Raw genomic sequence first — 16,000 nt, forward strand, 5'->3', positions numbered from 1 at the left:
CCCAGGGCTGTTTTTGGTCTCACTGGGTGATCCCAGGGGGTCCTTATCGTTTGGGAGGGGTCCTTCCCGCTGGGGGGGGGTTTGGAGCTGCTCCGGCCATGGGGGTCCCAGGCTGTGTCCCCAGATGTGTCCCTTGAGCTGGGGTTCTGGGGGTCCCCAGGTCTGTCCTTCCCATGGGGGGTCCCCCCAGATGGGTCCCCAGCACTGGAGGGTTCTGCCCCCCCCTCCCCCCCCCCGAGCTATCCCTGCATATGGGGGTCCCAGCAGGGTGTGTGGGGGGGTCCCCAGGTCGATCCCATGGGGGTTTCGGGGGTCCTCAGAACTGCCCTTCCCAGTAAGGTGTCATCCCCCCTCCCCAGTTGTCCCCCCATATGGGATATGGGAGACCCCTGTTCTGTCCCTGGAGTGGGGGTCTTGGGGAGGGGGGGGGTCCTCAGGTCTGTCCCTTTAATGGGGTCTTGGGAGTGGAGGGGGGGGGTCTCCACATCTGTCCCTGCAATGAATGGGGTCCTGGGTGGGGGGGGATCCCCAGGTCTGTCTCTGCAGTGGGGCCCTGGGGGGGGGTCCTCAGGTATATCCTTGCACTGGTGGTCGGGGAGGGGGTGTGGGGGTCCCCAGGTCTGTCCCTGCAATGGAGTCCTGGGGGGGGTGGTCCCTAGATCAGTCCCTGCAATGAAGGTCTGAGGGCGGGGGGGGGGGGTCACCCTCAATCTGTCCCTGCACTGGGGGTCCTGGAGGAGGGGGTCTCCAGGTCTGTCCCTGCACTGGGGTCTTGGAGGGGGGGGAATCTGTTCCATGGGGGTCCCCAAGTCTGTCCCTTTAATGGGGTCCTGGGAGTGGGGGGGGGGGGGAGGCGGGGTCCCCGGGTCTGTCTGCAATGAATGGGGTCCTGGGGAGATCCCTGGGGCTGTCCTATGGGGGTCCTCGGGTCTGTCTGCAATGAATGGGGTCCTGGGGAGATCCCTGGGGCTGTCCTATGGGGGTCCTCGGGTCTGTCCCTGCACTGGGGGTCCTGGAGGAGGGGGTCCCCAGGTCAGTCTCTGATACGAGGACCCCCGGAGCCCCCAGCCGTGTCCCTGCCCTATTTGGGGGGGGGAGGGGGGGGAAGGGGGTTCTGTGTGTGTGTGTGTGGGGGGTGTCCAGGTGCTCAGCAGCACGGGGGTCCCGGCAGGCACACACTGGGGGTCTCTGAAACGCGGGGGGGCTGCGGTGGGCTGCTCACTGCTGGAGGCACAGAGCGGGGAGAGCGAGGAGGCAGAGACCGTGACGGCCATGGCACTGCTGTCAGTGGGAGCTGAGAGGGGGGGCACGGACCCCAACCCCAGGTATGGCCTTAGGGAATAGATGGGGGGGGGGGTCACATGGGGGTCCGGCTGTGGGTCCGGCCTTATAGTGACATCCCCCCCCCCCCCCCCCCTTCCCCTGACCCTGTGTAGGTCCGTGGAGGAACCGATGGAGGCTGAGCCTGCGCTGTGATGGAGGAGGGAGAGAGAAAAGGAAAAAAAAAAAAAACAAAACAAAAAAAAGAAAAAAAAAAAAAAACAGCAACAAAAAAGGACAAAATGGGGGGGGGGGGGAAAAAAGAAAAAAGGGGAAAAAAAAAAAAAAAAGGGAAAATATTTTTTTTCTATTAAAAAAAAAACAAAAGGAAAAAAAAAAAAACAAAAGGAAAAAAAAAAACCTACCCCCCCCCCCAAAAAAAAAACCAACCCCGAACCACCACCACACGTAACCAAGCGAGCGCTAAAAGCAGTGCCCCCCCCCGACCCTCCCTCACCCAGCAGCTCCACGCGGTGTTTGCAGTCGTGTCTGTGTGCAGCTGTGTCCACCAGCAACTCCCCGTCCGTCCGTCCGTCCGTCCATCTTAGGGCCGCCTCTATATATATTTATGGAGAGATGGAGGGGGGGTTTGGGGGTGTTTTCCTTCATTTTGCCCTGTTTTTTGTTTTTTTAATCCCCCCCCCCCCCACCCCCCCCTCCATGCTGCAATGGGGGAACAGCTGTGCCTTTCACCACCTCCTTTTTTATTTTCAAGCCTTAATTTTCCCGGATTTTATTCTTATTTTTTAAATGAATTCTTTTCATTTTCTCCACCGTCGTCACTTCTTTCTTTCTCCTTCCCTCTTCCAACCCCCCCCCCCCCCCCTCCGCCCCCCCAAATGCCCCCCCCTCCCCAATTTCGGATGGGGTCCCGGCGCTCATTGAATCCCAGTGGGGAAAAGGCATTGCTGCCATCCTTCTCTCAGCCCGAGGAGCGATGGGAGCTTTAACAGAGAGGGGAAAGCGAAGCCCCGCAGAGCAGAGGTCTCTAATTTTGTTAATTACAGAGGAATTATTTAATAGTATTTTTTTAATGGCTGGTGGCGGATGGGAGCGGCGCTTTGTGTGTCACTTAGTGGGGCGTTTTGGGGGTCTCCCCCCCCCCCTTATTTCCCCGTCACCCCCTCCTCCCCCTCCCCACTTCATTCCTATGTGTGTGTGTGGCAGTGTTGTGCTGCAGGGGGAGGCGGGGGGGGGGGGGGGAAGGTCCTCAATTTAATGGACTGAGACCCCCCCCCCCCACACACCCCTCTCCCCATCATTATTTGGGGTGGGGGTGCTGCCCTGTTCTCCCAATGCGGGTGGAATGGTGTGGGGGAGGGGGGGGTCCGGCCCTCCTGAGAGCGAGGCTGTCATGCTTTGGGTCAGTGCCCCCCCCCCCCTCTCCAATATTCCCCCCCCCCCCCGCCGTTTCTTTCTGTCCGTCCGCCGCCCGCTGGCTCTCGATATGGGTTTGAGTATTTTGTAATATGTCACCAATGTTCGTCCTTGTATAAATAAAACTGTTTCTGGCAATAGCCATGGGAGTGGGGGGCACAGCCTGAGGGTTGGGGGGCCGCGTCCTTGTGCCCACCCTCCCCCCCCCATCCCCCCCCATCCCCCCCCCTCTGCTTTTAGAAGGAACTTTGGGGCGGTGGTGGAGTGTAACAGTGCCTTTATTGGGGCAGAGAGGGATGGGGGATGAGGATTGCCCCCTCCCAGGGGGAAATGGGGGGGTGGGGATGAGGATCGCCCCCTCCCAGGGGGAAATGGGGGGGTGGGGATGAGGATTGCCCCCTCCCAGGTGGAAATGGGGGGGGTGGGGATGAGGATCGCCCCCTCCCAGGTGGAAATGGGGGGGTGGGGATGAGGATTGCCCCCTCCCAGGTGTAAATGGGGGGGTGGGGATGAGGATTGCCCCCTCCCAGGTGGAAATGGGGGGGTAGGGATGAGGATTGCCCCCTCCCAGGAGGAACCTGAGGGGCTGAGGAGTGAGGGTTGCCCCTATTTGGAGAGGATTGGCACGGGATGCTGGGGTGGGGGCCACGCAGGACTCACCGTGCCAAAGTTGAGGATCCCCCCAGCCCGCTATTCAGCGTGGGGGGGGCCCTTGGGGCGGGTGATGGTGCGGGCGATGCGGGGCAGCAGCACAGCCACCAGCCCGGGCCCGGCAGCGTATTTGAGGAAGCTGGAGGCGTACCACAGTGTCACCTGCTGGGGCTGGGGAATGTGCTGCAGCCCCTGCACGGCTGCCAACGCCAACACGGCACAGGCTGCTCGCTGCCGGGGGGGCAAAGGTTTATCCCAGCGCTGGGGGTCTCCGGCAGCGAAGCCCAGCCCCAGAGCGCTGCCGGCCACGCGGCAGATGGAGGCGAAGGGCCGCGTGTCGATGCGCAGCCAGGACGGGTCCTTGCACCAGGCGGTGGCCAAACGGATGGACCTGAATGGGGAGAGAGGTGGGGTGAGGCTGAGAGCCCTCCCAGAAGGCGGGGGAAGGGGTTGGGTGCTGCTTTGGGGGCTGATCTCAGCCCGCGGTGGCCTTGGGAAACGCATGTTAAAGCCGGTCCCTCTCGAACTCGAGGGCAAAATCTTTGGGGTTCGACCTCCAGCAGCCTGGGGGGCAGATCCCTGTGTCCTCCCCCTCCTCCCCCTTTGCCCTCCTGGGGGTTGAGCCCCTCTCTGTTTTGGAGAGTCAGTTCTCAGGGATGAAAACCCTTCCCCCCCTGGGGCTGTGAGTCCCCCACCCCCTTCCCACAGCTGCTCACCAGTCGATGTCAACGCCAGCAGCAACCATGAGTCTGTGCAGGGCGACCGAGCCCAGCAGCAGCCCCAGGGATGTGGCAGCAAAGAAACCCAGAGAGCGCGTGGCTGGGATGAGAGCCTGCAGCCCCCAGCCCAGGGCAGCCCCTGTGGGGTGAGCAGAGTCAGGCTGTGGGCTTTGAGGATGGACGTGGGGGGTTTGAGGGGATGGGAGGGGGTGACCCTTGCCCTGCTCACCTGCCACGATGCCACCGAGCACCTGGTGGGGAAAGTGAGCGAGGACAAAGACCCGTGAGAGCCCCACGGCCAGCAGCAGCAGCGTGTAGGCACTGAAGGGGATCAGCTTCAGCACCAGGCTGGAAGAGGTGAGCTGGGTGAGTGGATCCCGCAGCAGCCAGAGCCGCGTTCCCCATCCAGCCCAGCAGAAAGAGCCCTGCAGTGCATCTCCCTCTTCCCCCAAAAAATGCCTTCTGGGGACTTCAGGAGTGCCCCAGCTCTCACCTCTTGGAGTGTCGGGATGCCAGTGCTGTCAGTGCAGTCACCAGTGGCCACAGTGCTGCCCCAGTGATCATGCAGTGGCCGGAGGGGCTGCCTGCAAAGCACGAGATGCTCAAATAGGGGGGCAAGGAGCCCTGCAAGACCCCAAAACCAAGAGGCACAGAGCTGTGGGGGCCTTCAGAACGGAAACCCAGTGCAGACTGTCCGGTGGGTCTCCTGGCCCCAGAGCTGTGCCAGCCCATCCTGTTCCCTGCCGGTCATTTCTCAACTGTGCTGCCAACTCCTGGCTGCCCCATCCTGCCAGCACTGGGATCCCCAGGCTGCCCTGCCCACCTCTGTGCTGCCAGGGAGGAAGGCGGGACCCAGAGGCCTCACAGAGCAAAAGAGTAAATAAATCTGTTGTACAGACGGGGAACTGATGCAGGAAATGCTTTCCCCAGTGCCAGCTTGGCAGGAAGGGCTCTCACCGTCCTGCTTATGCTAAGCACTGACACCAAGGAGCCCCTGGGTGCCCCTCTAAAGCCAGCAGCCCAGTGTTATAGATTTCCTTGTGTGCTTTCAGTTCCACACTCTCCCCGCTGTGTCCCTGGAGTCACCAGGATGGAATCCCGTGCTGTTCAGCAGGGACACACACAGCTCACCTGGTCCCGTTTCGCAGCTGACGGGGAACTGACGCAGCGTGAGCGGCTGCTGGCTGGCAAAGCCCGACTCATGGATCCACCAGAACGGGCGTTCCCCAAATAAAAACCTGAGAGGGAGGGACAGAGCAGAGCAGTGAATGGATGCAGCCCAAAGCCTCAGTGCCCCACACGGCCCCGGTGGGTTTGGGGGCTGCGGGCGGCAGCAGGAGGGCGGCTATGGGGCCGTGGCATCCCCCAGCCCTGCAGGACCCAGCGGCACAGGCTGTGCTCTCACCATTTGAAGACCACGTTGAGCCACTCGGCCACCAGCCCGACCCACAGCACTGCCACCCCCACCTTGCGGTCGAGGAAATAGGCGAGCGGGAAGCACACGGTGAAGATGCATTTGGGGTCGGCCATGGAGGTGACGGTGAGCCAAAAGTTTTCCAGCCATGGCGGCCCGGCCTGCAGCAACTCGGCGACGTGGATCCCAGAGATGTGTAGGGCCTCCATGGTGTGGGCTGTGGGGAGGGAGAGAGTCAGGGAGGGGTCCTGGGGGGGAGGGGAGGGGGAGAATAGGGATGGAGATGGGGAATGGGGTGGAGATAGGAAGGGGGATGGGAATGGGGTGGGGATGGTGGGGATGGGTAGAGGAGGAAGATGGATGGGGATAGGGAGAATGGGATGGGGATGGGAATGGGAATGGTGGGGATAGAATGGGGAGTGGGATGGATATAGGGATGAGGACAATTGGAATGGGATGGGGAAGGGATGGAGGGAGGGGTTGAGATGGGGATGGGATGGGAAATGGGGATGGAGGTGGAGAATGGGGTGGGATGGGGATAACGGGGATGATGGGGATGGGGAGAGGAAGGGGATGGGATGGAGGCGGGGATGGAGATAGGAAAACGGATAACGGGCCGATGGGCACAAAGGCACCGGACGGGCGAGGCTGGTGCGGACACAAGGCCGAGCCGCGCAGCCCTGCGCACACCGCAGCGATCGGGGCTCCCCGAAGGACCCCCAGAGCGACCCGTCAGCCCTCTCCCCGCGCAGGGAGCCCCGCATCGGGCCGTTACGGCTCGGGGAGGCAGCAGGCGGGGCCCGGGCCGGCCTAGGAGCTCGCAGCGCGGTTTGGGGCCTCACCCGGGGGTCGGGGTCCCTGCGGCCCTCCCCGCGGGCAGGCCGCTAACCGCCTCTTCCTCCTACACTTCCCAGCGCCCCCTGCGGCACGGGCGAGGCGACCGCTACGGGGCGGCGCGAGGATCAAACAACCCTCACCGATCCAAGGTCACCCCGCCCCGCGGCGGCGCGCGGCGCGGCGAGGCGACGTCGGCACGCAGCGCGCGCGGAGGGGGGGACGCGCGACGTCATCACGCAACGCGTCTACGTCATCACGCAGCGCGGTGACGTCGAGCGGCGCCCCGCCCCCCCCTTGGCCGAGCCGAGCCGCGGCGGCCGCTGCGGGCTGAGAGAAAATGGCGGCGCCGGGCGAGTGCTTCAGCGTGGGCAGCCAGGTGTCGTGCCGCACCTGCCAGGAGCAGCGCCTGCAGGGCGAGGTCGTCGCCTTCGATTACCCCAGCAAGATGCTGGCGCTCAGTATCCATCCGCCGCGCCGCCACGGGGCCGGCCGCACACCGCACCGCGGCCCGGCCTCACTGAGGGGATGGGGGGGGGCTGAGGGGAGGGCGGGACGGGGGGTGGGGGGGGATGGGGGTTGGGCGGGGGGGATGAGGGGGTTGGGGGGGGGGGTGGGAGGTCTGCGTGGGGTTATTGGGGAGTGGGGGGCTGGTGGGGAGGAGGTATCGGGGATGAGGGGGTGTTTGGAGGGGGTTGGTGGGGTGGGGGGGTTATTGGGGGGTGAGGGGGTCTGTGATAGGGCTTTTGTGGAGCTTGGGGTGTATTGGGGGATGCTGGGGAGTGGGGAGGAGGGTACGGGGGTCCGTTCCAGCTTGGGATGTTGTGTGAGTCTGTGATTCTGTAACGGAGTTCCTGTAGAGCAGGGAGATGTATGGAGAGGGTTGGGGGGGGGGGGGAGGAAAAGAGGGGATCTGTGGGGGTTTGTTGGGTGGTGGAGCGCTGTGGAGGGGGATGTTATTGAGGGAGGAGGTGTTGGGGGGTTGGAAGACTTCTGATGGGGTTACTGGGGAGTGTGATCTGTGGGGGGGGTTATTGGGGTCCTGTAGGACAAGGGGGCTTGGAGGGTGAGGGGTGGATAGAGGGGCTGCTGGGGAGTGAGGGGATCCATAGAGCAGTGAGTGAGGAGTGGGGGGGGGGGGGTGGGGGAGGATGCAGGGTGCTTCTGGAGAGGGGACAGCCCTGCTGGGGGGGGATTGTGGAGTATTGATTGGGACCTCCTGGGGGCTTTGGACAGAGCATGGTGAGGCCTTGGAATGGGGGGATTCTGAGGACAGGAGGAGCCTGGGGAAGGCTCTGGTTGGGAATAGTGCTTGTTTGGGATTGCAGAGAGAGGCAGCAGCGTGGTGAGCAGGGCTCAGTGAGATTTGGGGAGGGCGGGAGGAGTCTTCTAAGGGCACGTGGGAGCCCTGGTTGTTATTGAGGTGGGGGAGAAATGTTGTGGGGAAGGGGACGGAGCTCTGGCATTGCCCAGGCCTTGTCTGGAGGGAGCAGGAGAGCAGTGCTCAGGTCTTAAAATGCATCGGTGTGTGTGTGTATGCACTAGGATGTGCTTTATCTTTTTAACCTGGCAGTGATGTGAGAGCAAGAAGGTGGTGGGCTGGTGCAGAACATTAAGAGGGACTGCAGGAAGCTCGTGAAGGCAGACTTTGAGCCCAGGGATGGTACTGAAAGGGGCTGGAGGAGCTTTGAGGTGATTCTGTGGCCCCAAGGCTGATTCTGGAGCTGTGAGAGAGGGCAGGAGCTGCAGGAGGTCCATGTCTGCAGGCTGCATTGGTAAGGAGTGTTGGAGCATTGTGGGAAATGTCCCGCAGCTCTGGAGGAGGAATTGGGACCCCCAGAGCTCCCCACCAGCAGGCTGTTCTGACTCATCCTCCATTCTCAGCTGTAAGGTTTAGTTTCTGGGTGGTCCTGTGTGGAGCCAGGAGTCGGACCCGCTGCTCCTTGTGGGTCCGTTCCAACTTCACATCTTCTGTGATCTCATCCTCTCAGGGGGAAGAGACTCTTGTGCCACATCCCTCGTGCTCTCTGCCGTGCAGAAGTGTGGTTGCTCGTGAGGGGCTGAGGAGAGCTGAGCCCCACGGGCTTCTCTTCAATGGGAGTCAGCAGCGAGGGCCTGCAGTGCAGCTCCCTGGGAACAGATTGCTCAGGAATTCGTGTAGGTTCTAGAAAGGTTTTCTGGGGGTGGTGCACTGTTGTTTCATTTACGTTTCCCAGCCATGCTGCAGCACCAAGCACAACAAACCCGGGAGGTGAGGAGGGCGAGGAGCTCCTGTCCTCCTGGTGAGGCTGTGGGCTTAGCTGTTGCCTGCCAGAGGAAGCAGCTGTGGGATAAAATTGTGTGAGTTTGAGGTAGGGTGGTGGTGGTTGGGTTCACTTCCAGACCAGCTTGTGTGTAAGGGAGTGCACTGCACTGCTCAGAACGTGGCAGCTGCATCTCAGAACTGAGCTCGCTTCTTGGAGGAGACCACACAATATCCCAGCTTGTGTGTGGTTGTGGCAGTTTTGGGCTGAAAACATCTCTGCTGGAGTTGGGGAAAAGCACGTCAGCATCGAATGAGTCAAAGGAGAGTTTGGTCGTGGTGTGCGGTCTTGCAGGTGGCCAGGTTGGCCGTGCTGGGGCAGGGATGGTGGAAAATTCACTGAAAGCCACCTGCTGGCTCTCTGTGCTCAGCACCTCTCTGTCTGGGTTTGTTTTCCTTAATGCTTTGTCCCTCCAGAATGCCCTTCTTCCAGTGGGAAGCCCAACCATGCAGATATCCTGCTTGTAAACTTACAGTATGTTTCAGAAGTGGAAATAATTAACGACCGCACGGAAACCCCTCCTCCTTTAGCTTCACTCAATGTTAGCAAGGTAAGAAGGTGACTGGGGTGGGCTGGGGGCTGCCTGTGGGTGGGGGGAAGCCATGCTGTCAATGCTGGTGTGGGTTGGCTTTTAACTTCAAGCCTGTGACTCCGTGCAGCTCCGTTCAGTGCTTGGGGGTCTGTGTGACCCGTGAATTTCTGCGCTGTGGGGCTCAGCCAGGAGCTGCAGCAGGTTCTGGGGCTGTGGGCAACCCAGTGCTCAGAGGCCTTCCCTCGAGGAAGGGCACAGCTCAGGCTCTCTCTCTGCTCCTTGCCCTTTGAACTCTTGCCCTGCTCACGCGGCGCCTGCTGGCTGAACGCATCAGCCTGCTTTCTGTGCTCCTGTGGGCAGGGAGAAGCTGTGGGAGGTCGGTGCCCTCTCTGCATGGATGCTGCTCGTCTTCAAAAGCAGAATTTCTGGCACAGCCCCGTGGCGGGGGGGGTGGGACAGGAGCTGTGAAGCCCAGCATTGTCTGAGTTTGGAGGAGCAGCTTCTTGTGCGTCCTCCTCAAAGGGGGCAGGTGCTGAAGGGAAGGTGAGCCCACACCTTTAGGACACAGCCCTGCAGGTTGTGAGGCCCTCGGAGGGCTCCAGGGGAAATGTGAGCAGGGTCTTTCTGTGGGGTTCCTCCTTTTCCCACCTGGAAGCTTCTCATGGTCACAGCAGCCCTGTCCCTGCACATGGTGGTGGTGGTGGCAGCGGCTGGACGTCCCCTGCCTGGCAGCTCCCCCTCCCTGGATGAGCAAGCTGACAGATTTCAGATGACACAAATGCTGTAAAGATGCAGCTCTTCTCATTGCACAGAGGGATGTGGCTGGGAGAGGACAGCACCTCTCTTAGGTCTTCCTGGCATTAAAATCCTTGCTGTAGTTTTGGTCCGTGCCCCCCATGTCCCTGGAGCTGTGGGGCTGGAGCAGATAGGGGGGGGGTGGTGGTGGTGGTGGTACTGCAGCACAGAGCTCGCAGAGCATGGCCACCCCTGCTTGGTGCCCTGCTGTGCTCAGTGCCCTGTTCTGCTCTGCGGTGCCAGGGGCTGTTCTGTCTGCTCACGTTTTGTCACTCACACCAATGGGGCAGGAGAGGGGCGGTGACTCATTTCATTCATGCAGGCGTTGCATGAGGCACGGAGCTGAGGAAAGGTCCCGGTGCTGAGGGGATGCTGTGGAAGTGAGGAAGCTGTATGGGGTGCTGGGGGCTGGCACGTTGCACATCTACTTCTGTTCTGGCTGGGGCAAATGGGAGAGAAACCTTTGGGTCCTTCCCTGCAGGACTGTGCTGCCAGTGGTGGCTCATGGCTCACAGCTGCAGCCCTGGGTGCTGTGGGTCACAGTGTTTGGGTGAGAAGCCAGAGTGAAGCTGTGCTGGAGGGATGAGCAGTGTTTGCTGCAAGAAGTGCCCATTCTCCCTGAGCAATTGGGCTTTTTGAACCCAGAGCAGGCTTGCAGAGGGGTCACTGCTGCCGTTTGGGATGCAGTGTTGTCAGCAGCGTGTTCAGTGTCTGCAGTGCTCCTCGGCTGTCAGGTTGAGGGGGAGAGGCTCCATGTGAGGGCTGAGGGGACCTTTTGCTGCTTCTCCATGAGCTCTTGGAAAAAGTTGGGAGGAAACTCCATGGCCTCGTATGCTGGACTCCTTGTTCATGGACTGCCTGTGCTGTGTCAGTGGGAGCCCCAGCAGAGGCCTCCCTGCACATGGATTGTGTGCTGCCAGAGGGATTGCTGTTGCTGTTCCCAAAAAGCTGACTTTGTTATTGTTGTTGTTACCTTTTTTGGACTGTAGTAACTGCTCTGGGATAAAGTTGCTCATACCTCCATCGTGCAAGCCTTAGTGTTGTGATTATTTTGGATTCACCTTGCCCAGGTCGTCGCGCATTGCGTGAACAAATGGAAGGTGGCTGGGAGCTAAAATGCACTGATAACTGGAGAAAGGCAGAGGGAATGGTGGTGGGTGCATAGCCATCCTCTGGGGATGGTGTGGGGCGCAGGCAGTGTGTGCAGGATCTCTGTCTCCCCCCCAGCTCGCCAACAAAGCACGGATGGAGAAGGAGGAGAAGCTGAGCCAGGCGTACGCCATCAGTGCGGGGGTCTCCCTGGAGGGACAGCAGCTCTTCCAGACCATCCACAAGACGTGAGTCTCGGTGCCTCCCCCCCCCCCACCCCTACACACCCACACTGGGGGTTTGGGGTCCCCACGTGGCCCAGGGAGGGGGGGTCTGCGTTGTTTTGTGTCACCCCTAAAAACCTGCAGGCGGTCAGCGGGATGCGTCGGGTGGTGGAATGGGAATTGGGGTGGGGGGAGGACACGGCTGGGCTGATCCTTCTGCCCCCCACCCCCGCAGCATTAAGGACTGTAAATGGCAGGAGAAGAACATAGTTGTGATGGAAGAAGTCGTCATCGCCCCCCCGTACCAGGTGGAGAACTGTAAAGGCAAAGAGGGCAGCGCGCTGGGGCACGTACGCAAAATAGTGAGTACGGCACAACGGGGGGAGGGGGCAGTGGGGGGTCACCCCCTCCCCTCCCCAGCCATGCTGAGCCCCTCCCCACCCACAGGTCGAGAAACACTTTAGAGATGTGGAAAGCCAAAAGGTAATGCAGCGTTCACAAGCACAGCAAACACAGAAGGAGAGCGCCCTGTCGTCCTGAGGCCTGCCGGCACCGATGTCCTCCCTGGGGAACGGGGCAGCTCGCCGATTCCAAACCTTAGACTTTAAAACAAACAAAACAAACAAACAAACAAACCACACACACACACACACACACACACACACACAAAAAAAAGAAAAAAAAAAAGAAAAAAAAAAAAAAGAGAAAAGAGAATAATTTAAAAGCTCATGCATTACTTGACTAACAGACTTTCTTTTGTCCGCCATGGTTTCTTTCCCATCGGCTGCTCGCGCTCGGTTACTTTTATTTTTGGACGCCCCTCTCCCCACACCCCCTTTATTTTTCCAAAGGGGGTCCTTCACCCCCCCCCAGTGGGAGCAGCTCCCTTTTCCTCCCCCAGAACACCTCCAAAAATAAAACTAAGCAGCAGCAGCCCCGAGCCGGGACCTGCGACCCGCACGGTCCTCTTTTAATTTTGTTTGCACAGGGCAAGGCTTGAATTAGTCCTATTTTTCTTATCTTTAAAGATATATATGAATATATATTAAAATGTTCTTTAAATATTTTCTGCTTCCGGCAGTTCTCTTGGGATCATGGCAAAAAAAAAAAAAAAAAAACAACCAAAAAAACCCACAACAAACCACCAAAATCCCCACGTTTTCACCCAAAGTTCATTTCCTGGGGGGGTGGGGGGAGGATGTCCTTCTTTCTCTTTAATTTTCACCATTTCCTTCATTTTTTAGTGTCTTTTTTTTTTTTTTTTGCCATGATTCTCCCCCTCCTCCCTCTTTGTTTTAATTTTTTTGGGTTTTTTTTTTTCTTTCTGTTTTTAAAGAGAAGAAATGGCTCAAAAAAAAAAAAAAAAGTTTAATTCAAGCCCTGCCTTATGGAGTTTAAGAAGAAAAAAAAAAAAACATAAAGAAAAGGCAAAAAAAAAAAAAGAAAAAAAAAAAGAAAAATTTTTTTAGTATTGTTTAGCAAAAAAACAATAAAACCCGAGATTTTTTTAACCATCACCGGTGTGGCGATGTGGGTTTGTGAGGGGACACCGGGCCGTGCCGGAAGTCCTGCCCCTCGACTTCCGGCGGCGGGATTTCCGGCGCAGTGCGCAAAGGACTTCCGGCTCCTCCACTAGGCCTTCCGGTTTCAGGCCTCCCCGAAATGGCGGCGGGGCGCGGGTGGAGGCGGCGGGCGCTGCGCCTGCTGACGGCGGGCGGCGGGGTGCTGCTGACCCGCTTCCCCTTCTGGCACTGCTTCAGCGGGCTGCTGCTGTGCGCCGAGCGGGCCGACGGGCGACGGTGCGGGGGAAGGGAACGGAGGAGCGGGGAGGGTGGGCGTGAGATGAGCCGCGGTGGGCCGAGGGGGGACGGAGGTGGGGTGGGGGTTAAGTGTGGGGCAGCTGTTGGGGGGAGGGGGTGAGTGTGGGTGTGGTGGAGTCTGGGTTAATTGTGGGTCAGCTGCGGGGAATTGGGGTAAGTAAGGGCTGTGGGGTGGGTGTGGGGCATCTGGGGGTACGGGGGTGGGTGTGAGGTTGTTGGTGGGCACTGGGATCAAGTGTGGGGCAGCCAGGGGAGACTGAGTATGGGTATGGTGGGGTCTGAGTCAGGTGTGGGGCAGGTGGGGTGGGATTGAGGGAAGTAAGGGGTCTGGGGTGGGTGGGGGGCACTGGGGTTATTATGGGGAAGCTGGGTACAAGGCAGCTGGGATCGTTTTGGGAGGGGAGGGATTGGGTGAAGTGTGGGTTAGCTGGGAGGTCCTGGGGGGCGTTGGGATTGGTGTGGGGCAGCTACAGGTTCTGGGTTGTGTATAGGGCACCTAGGGGCTGCTATGGGGCATCTGGAGTTAAGTGTGGGACACCTAAGAGAGACTGAGTGAGTATGTGGGGCTTGGGGAGCAAAGGTCGCTGTGGGATAGCAAAAGGATCTTGGGTTGGTATGGGGAGTGGGAGTTGGTGGGGTTGGTGTGGGGCAGCTGTGTGCCGAGAGTTAAGCGTGGGGCAGGAGGGGCTGAGGGTTGCTGCGATGCAGTTGGAGGAACCTAAGTTAAGTGTGGGGCAGCTGGGGGTTGGGGCATGGGGGATATGTGGGGCGGAGGATGTTGGCAGAGCCCTGGGGCTGAAGAGGCCATGATTGGTGTGGGGCCGTGGATGCTGGTTAGCGTGGGGCAGCTGGGGGGCTCCAGAGGTGGTATTAGAGGGGGTGGGGCTGGGGGTCTTGGGGCAGCTGGTAGCTTCGGTGGTCGTGTAGGGCTCAGGAATGGAGAGCTGGTGGGAAGGGAACCGTGGGAGGGGGCGGGATGTGCAGATATGGCACGGGGATGGGAGCAGGGGGTGCCTGCGGGGCTGGAGCTGCCGTGCCCCCTCCCAGGAAGCCTGACATCCCGGTGCCATACCTGTATGTGGACATGGGGGTGGCCGTGCTGTGTGCCAGCTTCATGTCCTTCGGGGTGAAGCGCCGCTGGTTCGCCTTGGGGGCCGCCCTGCAGCTCGCTGTGGCCACGTACGCCTCACACGTCGGCGGCCAGGTGCACTACGGCGACTGGCTGAAGGTGAGACCCCCCCCCCCTCACACCTCCCCAGGGGCTCCCTCCCTTTCCCCGGGGGGCGCAGCAGTGACGGTGGCCCCACAGGTGCGGATGTACTCTCGGACCATCGCCATCATCGGCGGTTTCCTCATCCTGGCCAGCGGTGCAGGCGAGCTGTACCGGCAGAAGCCACGCAGCCGCTCGCTGCAGTCCACAGGCCAGGTCTTCCTGGGCATCTACCTCATCTGCCAGGTATGGGGGGCGCTGGGGGCGGGCGACGACGGCACCGAGCCCATCCCACAGCCACAGCCCTTCTCCCGCAGGCCTACTCGCTGCAGCACAGCAAGGAGGACCGCCTGGCTTACCTGAACCACATCCTGGGTGGCGAGCTCACCCTGCAGCTCCTCTTCGTGCTCTACGGCCTCCTGGCTTTGGCCTTCCTCTCTGGTTACTACGTGCGGGTGGCAGCGCAGGTCCTGGCCGTGCTGCTGCCTCTCGCCATCCTCCTCATCGATGGCAACATTGGTTACTGGCACGAGGCACGGCGCGTTGAGTTCTGGAACCAGATGAAGCTCATCGGGCAGAACGTGGGCATCTTCGGTGCCGTCGTCATCCTGGCCACCGACGGCTGAGCAGGACTGGGGACGGTGCAGCCAAACGGCTTGTTTTGGGTTATTTTATTTGAAGGATTGCTATTTATTATGATTTTTTTTTTTTTTTAAATATGTAAATATTTGATAATAGGACGAGGTGGTGGCTGTGCCCTGCGCGCTGGCGGGGTTGCAGGGGGGGCTCCCAAGGGGCCTGAAATCCCCACTCCTCCATTTCTGTGGCAGCAGAAGGAGAAATCCTTTTGCTCCGTCGGGTGGGGGCTCTGTGTGCCACTACGGGGTGTCCCCCATCCTCAAGGTGGGGAAACTGAGGCAGGGGGTGCGATGTTGGGGGCTTCCCACTGCGTGCTGCTGCGGTTCTGGCTGCCACAGTGGGCACGCAGGGAGGGGCTGGGAGCGGGGGCCGTGTCCTCCCTGTCCCCACCGTCCCTGTCAGCACGTCGGAAGCGCGTGGGGCCGAGCAAACAGGCACTGCCGGGGCTGATAGGGGCTGATAAGGGCTGCGGGGCCGTTAATGCGTCTCCGGCGGAAAGAGCGGGGCCATAAAGAGCGGGGAGGCGGCAGCGGCTGTTTGCTGTCCCTGCACGGAGCTGGGGGGGGGGGAGGGGGTGCCACGTCCCACCCCCTCCGCCACGCTGCCCCCGCTGCCGGAGCCGTCGTGTGACCTTTGGAAAACGGCTGTTTGCTGTCACCTGGGGGAAATAGAGCAGAAACGTCGCCTCCGTTTCACCCCCCCGCCGCTACTCTGGGGTCGGTGCTGGGGGGGCCACGTAGAACCTGGGCCCCCCCCACTCCTCTGCCTGAGGACATCGGTGGTGCTGCGGGCTGGGAGTGGCGCTGCCGCTGTCCCATCCCTCTGGGGGCGATGGGGACGGGTGGCAGTCGTTGTCCCCCCCTCGGGTGGGGGGTCTGGCAGTGCTGGATCCGCCCTCGGTGTCCCCAGCACGCGGCTGCATCGATCCGATTACCTTCAGGGGACGCGAGAGGTGACATCGACGCTGTCGATCCCATCCCCGGAGCGCGGCTGTGGCCCCGCTCTGTGCGTGTGACACGAAGTCCCTTCGGCCACCTCTGTGCTCGTGGCTCAGCGTGACACCAAACGGGCCG

At 60.5% G+C, this 16,000-nt stretch overlaps 4 protein-coding genes across 4 annotated transcripts in view; 3 read left to right on the forward strand and 1 right to left on the reverse strand.

Annotated features, from left to right (window-relative positions):
- HDAC5 (histone deacetylase 5) overlaps positions 1-2,091 on the forward strand; it is a 38,103-nt gene extending 36,012 nt beyond the window's left edge. The window contains 2 exon segments of the mRNA XM_085210793.1: positions 1,172-1,325; positions 1,437-2,091. Coding sequence (XP_085066919.1) covers positions 1,172-1,325; positions 1,437-1,476 — 194 coding nt within the window. The 3' untranslated portion in view covers positions 1,477-2,091.
- Positions 1,704-6,476, reverse strand: G6PC3 (glucose-6-phosphatase catalytic subunit 3). The gene is made up of 8 exons (XM_085210979.1): positions 6,324-6,476; positions 5,473-5,698; positions 5,199-5,305; positions 4,561-4,651; positions 4,297-4,415; positions 4,065-4,206; positions 3,358-3,739; positions 1,704-1,876 (listed from the first exon to the last, which is right to left on the reverse strand). The coding sequence occupies exons 2-7, from the start codon at positions 5,688-5,690 to the stop codon at positions 3,388-3,390; spliced, it is 1,029 nt and encodes a 342-aa protein (XP_085067105.1). The 5' UTR covers positions 5,691-5,698; positions 6,324-6,476; the 3' UTR covers positions 1,704-1,876; positions 3,358-3,387.
- An 88-nt stretch (positions 6,477-6,564) lies between these two features.
- On the forward strand, positions 6,565-11,918 carry LSM12 (LSM12 homolog). Its single transcript, XM_085210983.1, has 5 exons — positions 6,565-6,776; positions 9,035-9,168; positions 11,173-11,282; positions 11,494-11,620; positions 11,706-11,918. The coding sequence occupies exons 1-5, from the start codon at positions 6,656-6,658 to the stop codon at positions 11,796-11,798; spliced, it is 585 nt and encodes a 194-aa protein (XP_085067109.1). The 5' UTR covers positions 6,565-6,655; the 3' UTR covers positions 11,799-11,918.
- Positions 11,919-12,865: 947 nt separating this feature from the next.
- On the forward strand, positions 12,866-15,028 carry TMEM101 (transmembrane protein 101). Its single transcript, XM_085210982.1, has 4 exons — positions 12,866-13,057; positions 14,126-14,306; positions 14,388-14,534; positions 14,606-15,028. The coding sequence occupies exons 1-4, from the start codon at positions 12,921-12,923 to the stop codon at positions 14,912-14,914; spliced, it is 774 nt and encodes a 257-aa protein (XP_085067108.1). The 5' UTR covers positions 12,866-12,920; the 3' UTR covers positions 14,915-15,028.
- The last annotated feature ends 972 nt before the right edge of the window (positions 15,029-16,000 follow it).

The sequence above is a fragment of the Meleagris gallopavo genome, chromosome 29, assembly GCF_905368555.1.
Source record: "Meleagris gallopavo chromosome 29, MGAL_WU_HG_1.1, whole genome shotgun sequence".
Taxonomy (NCBI): Eukaryota; Metazoa; Chordata; class Aves; order Galliformes; family Phasianidae; genus Meleagris; species Meleagris gallopavo.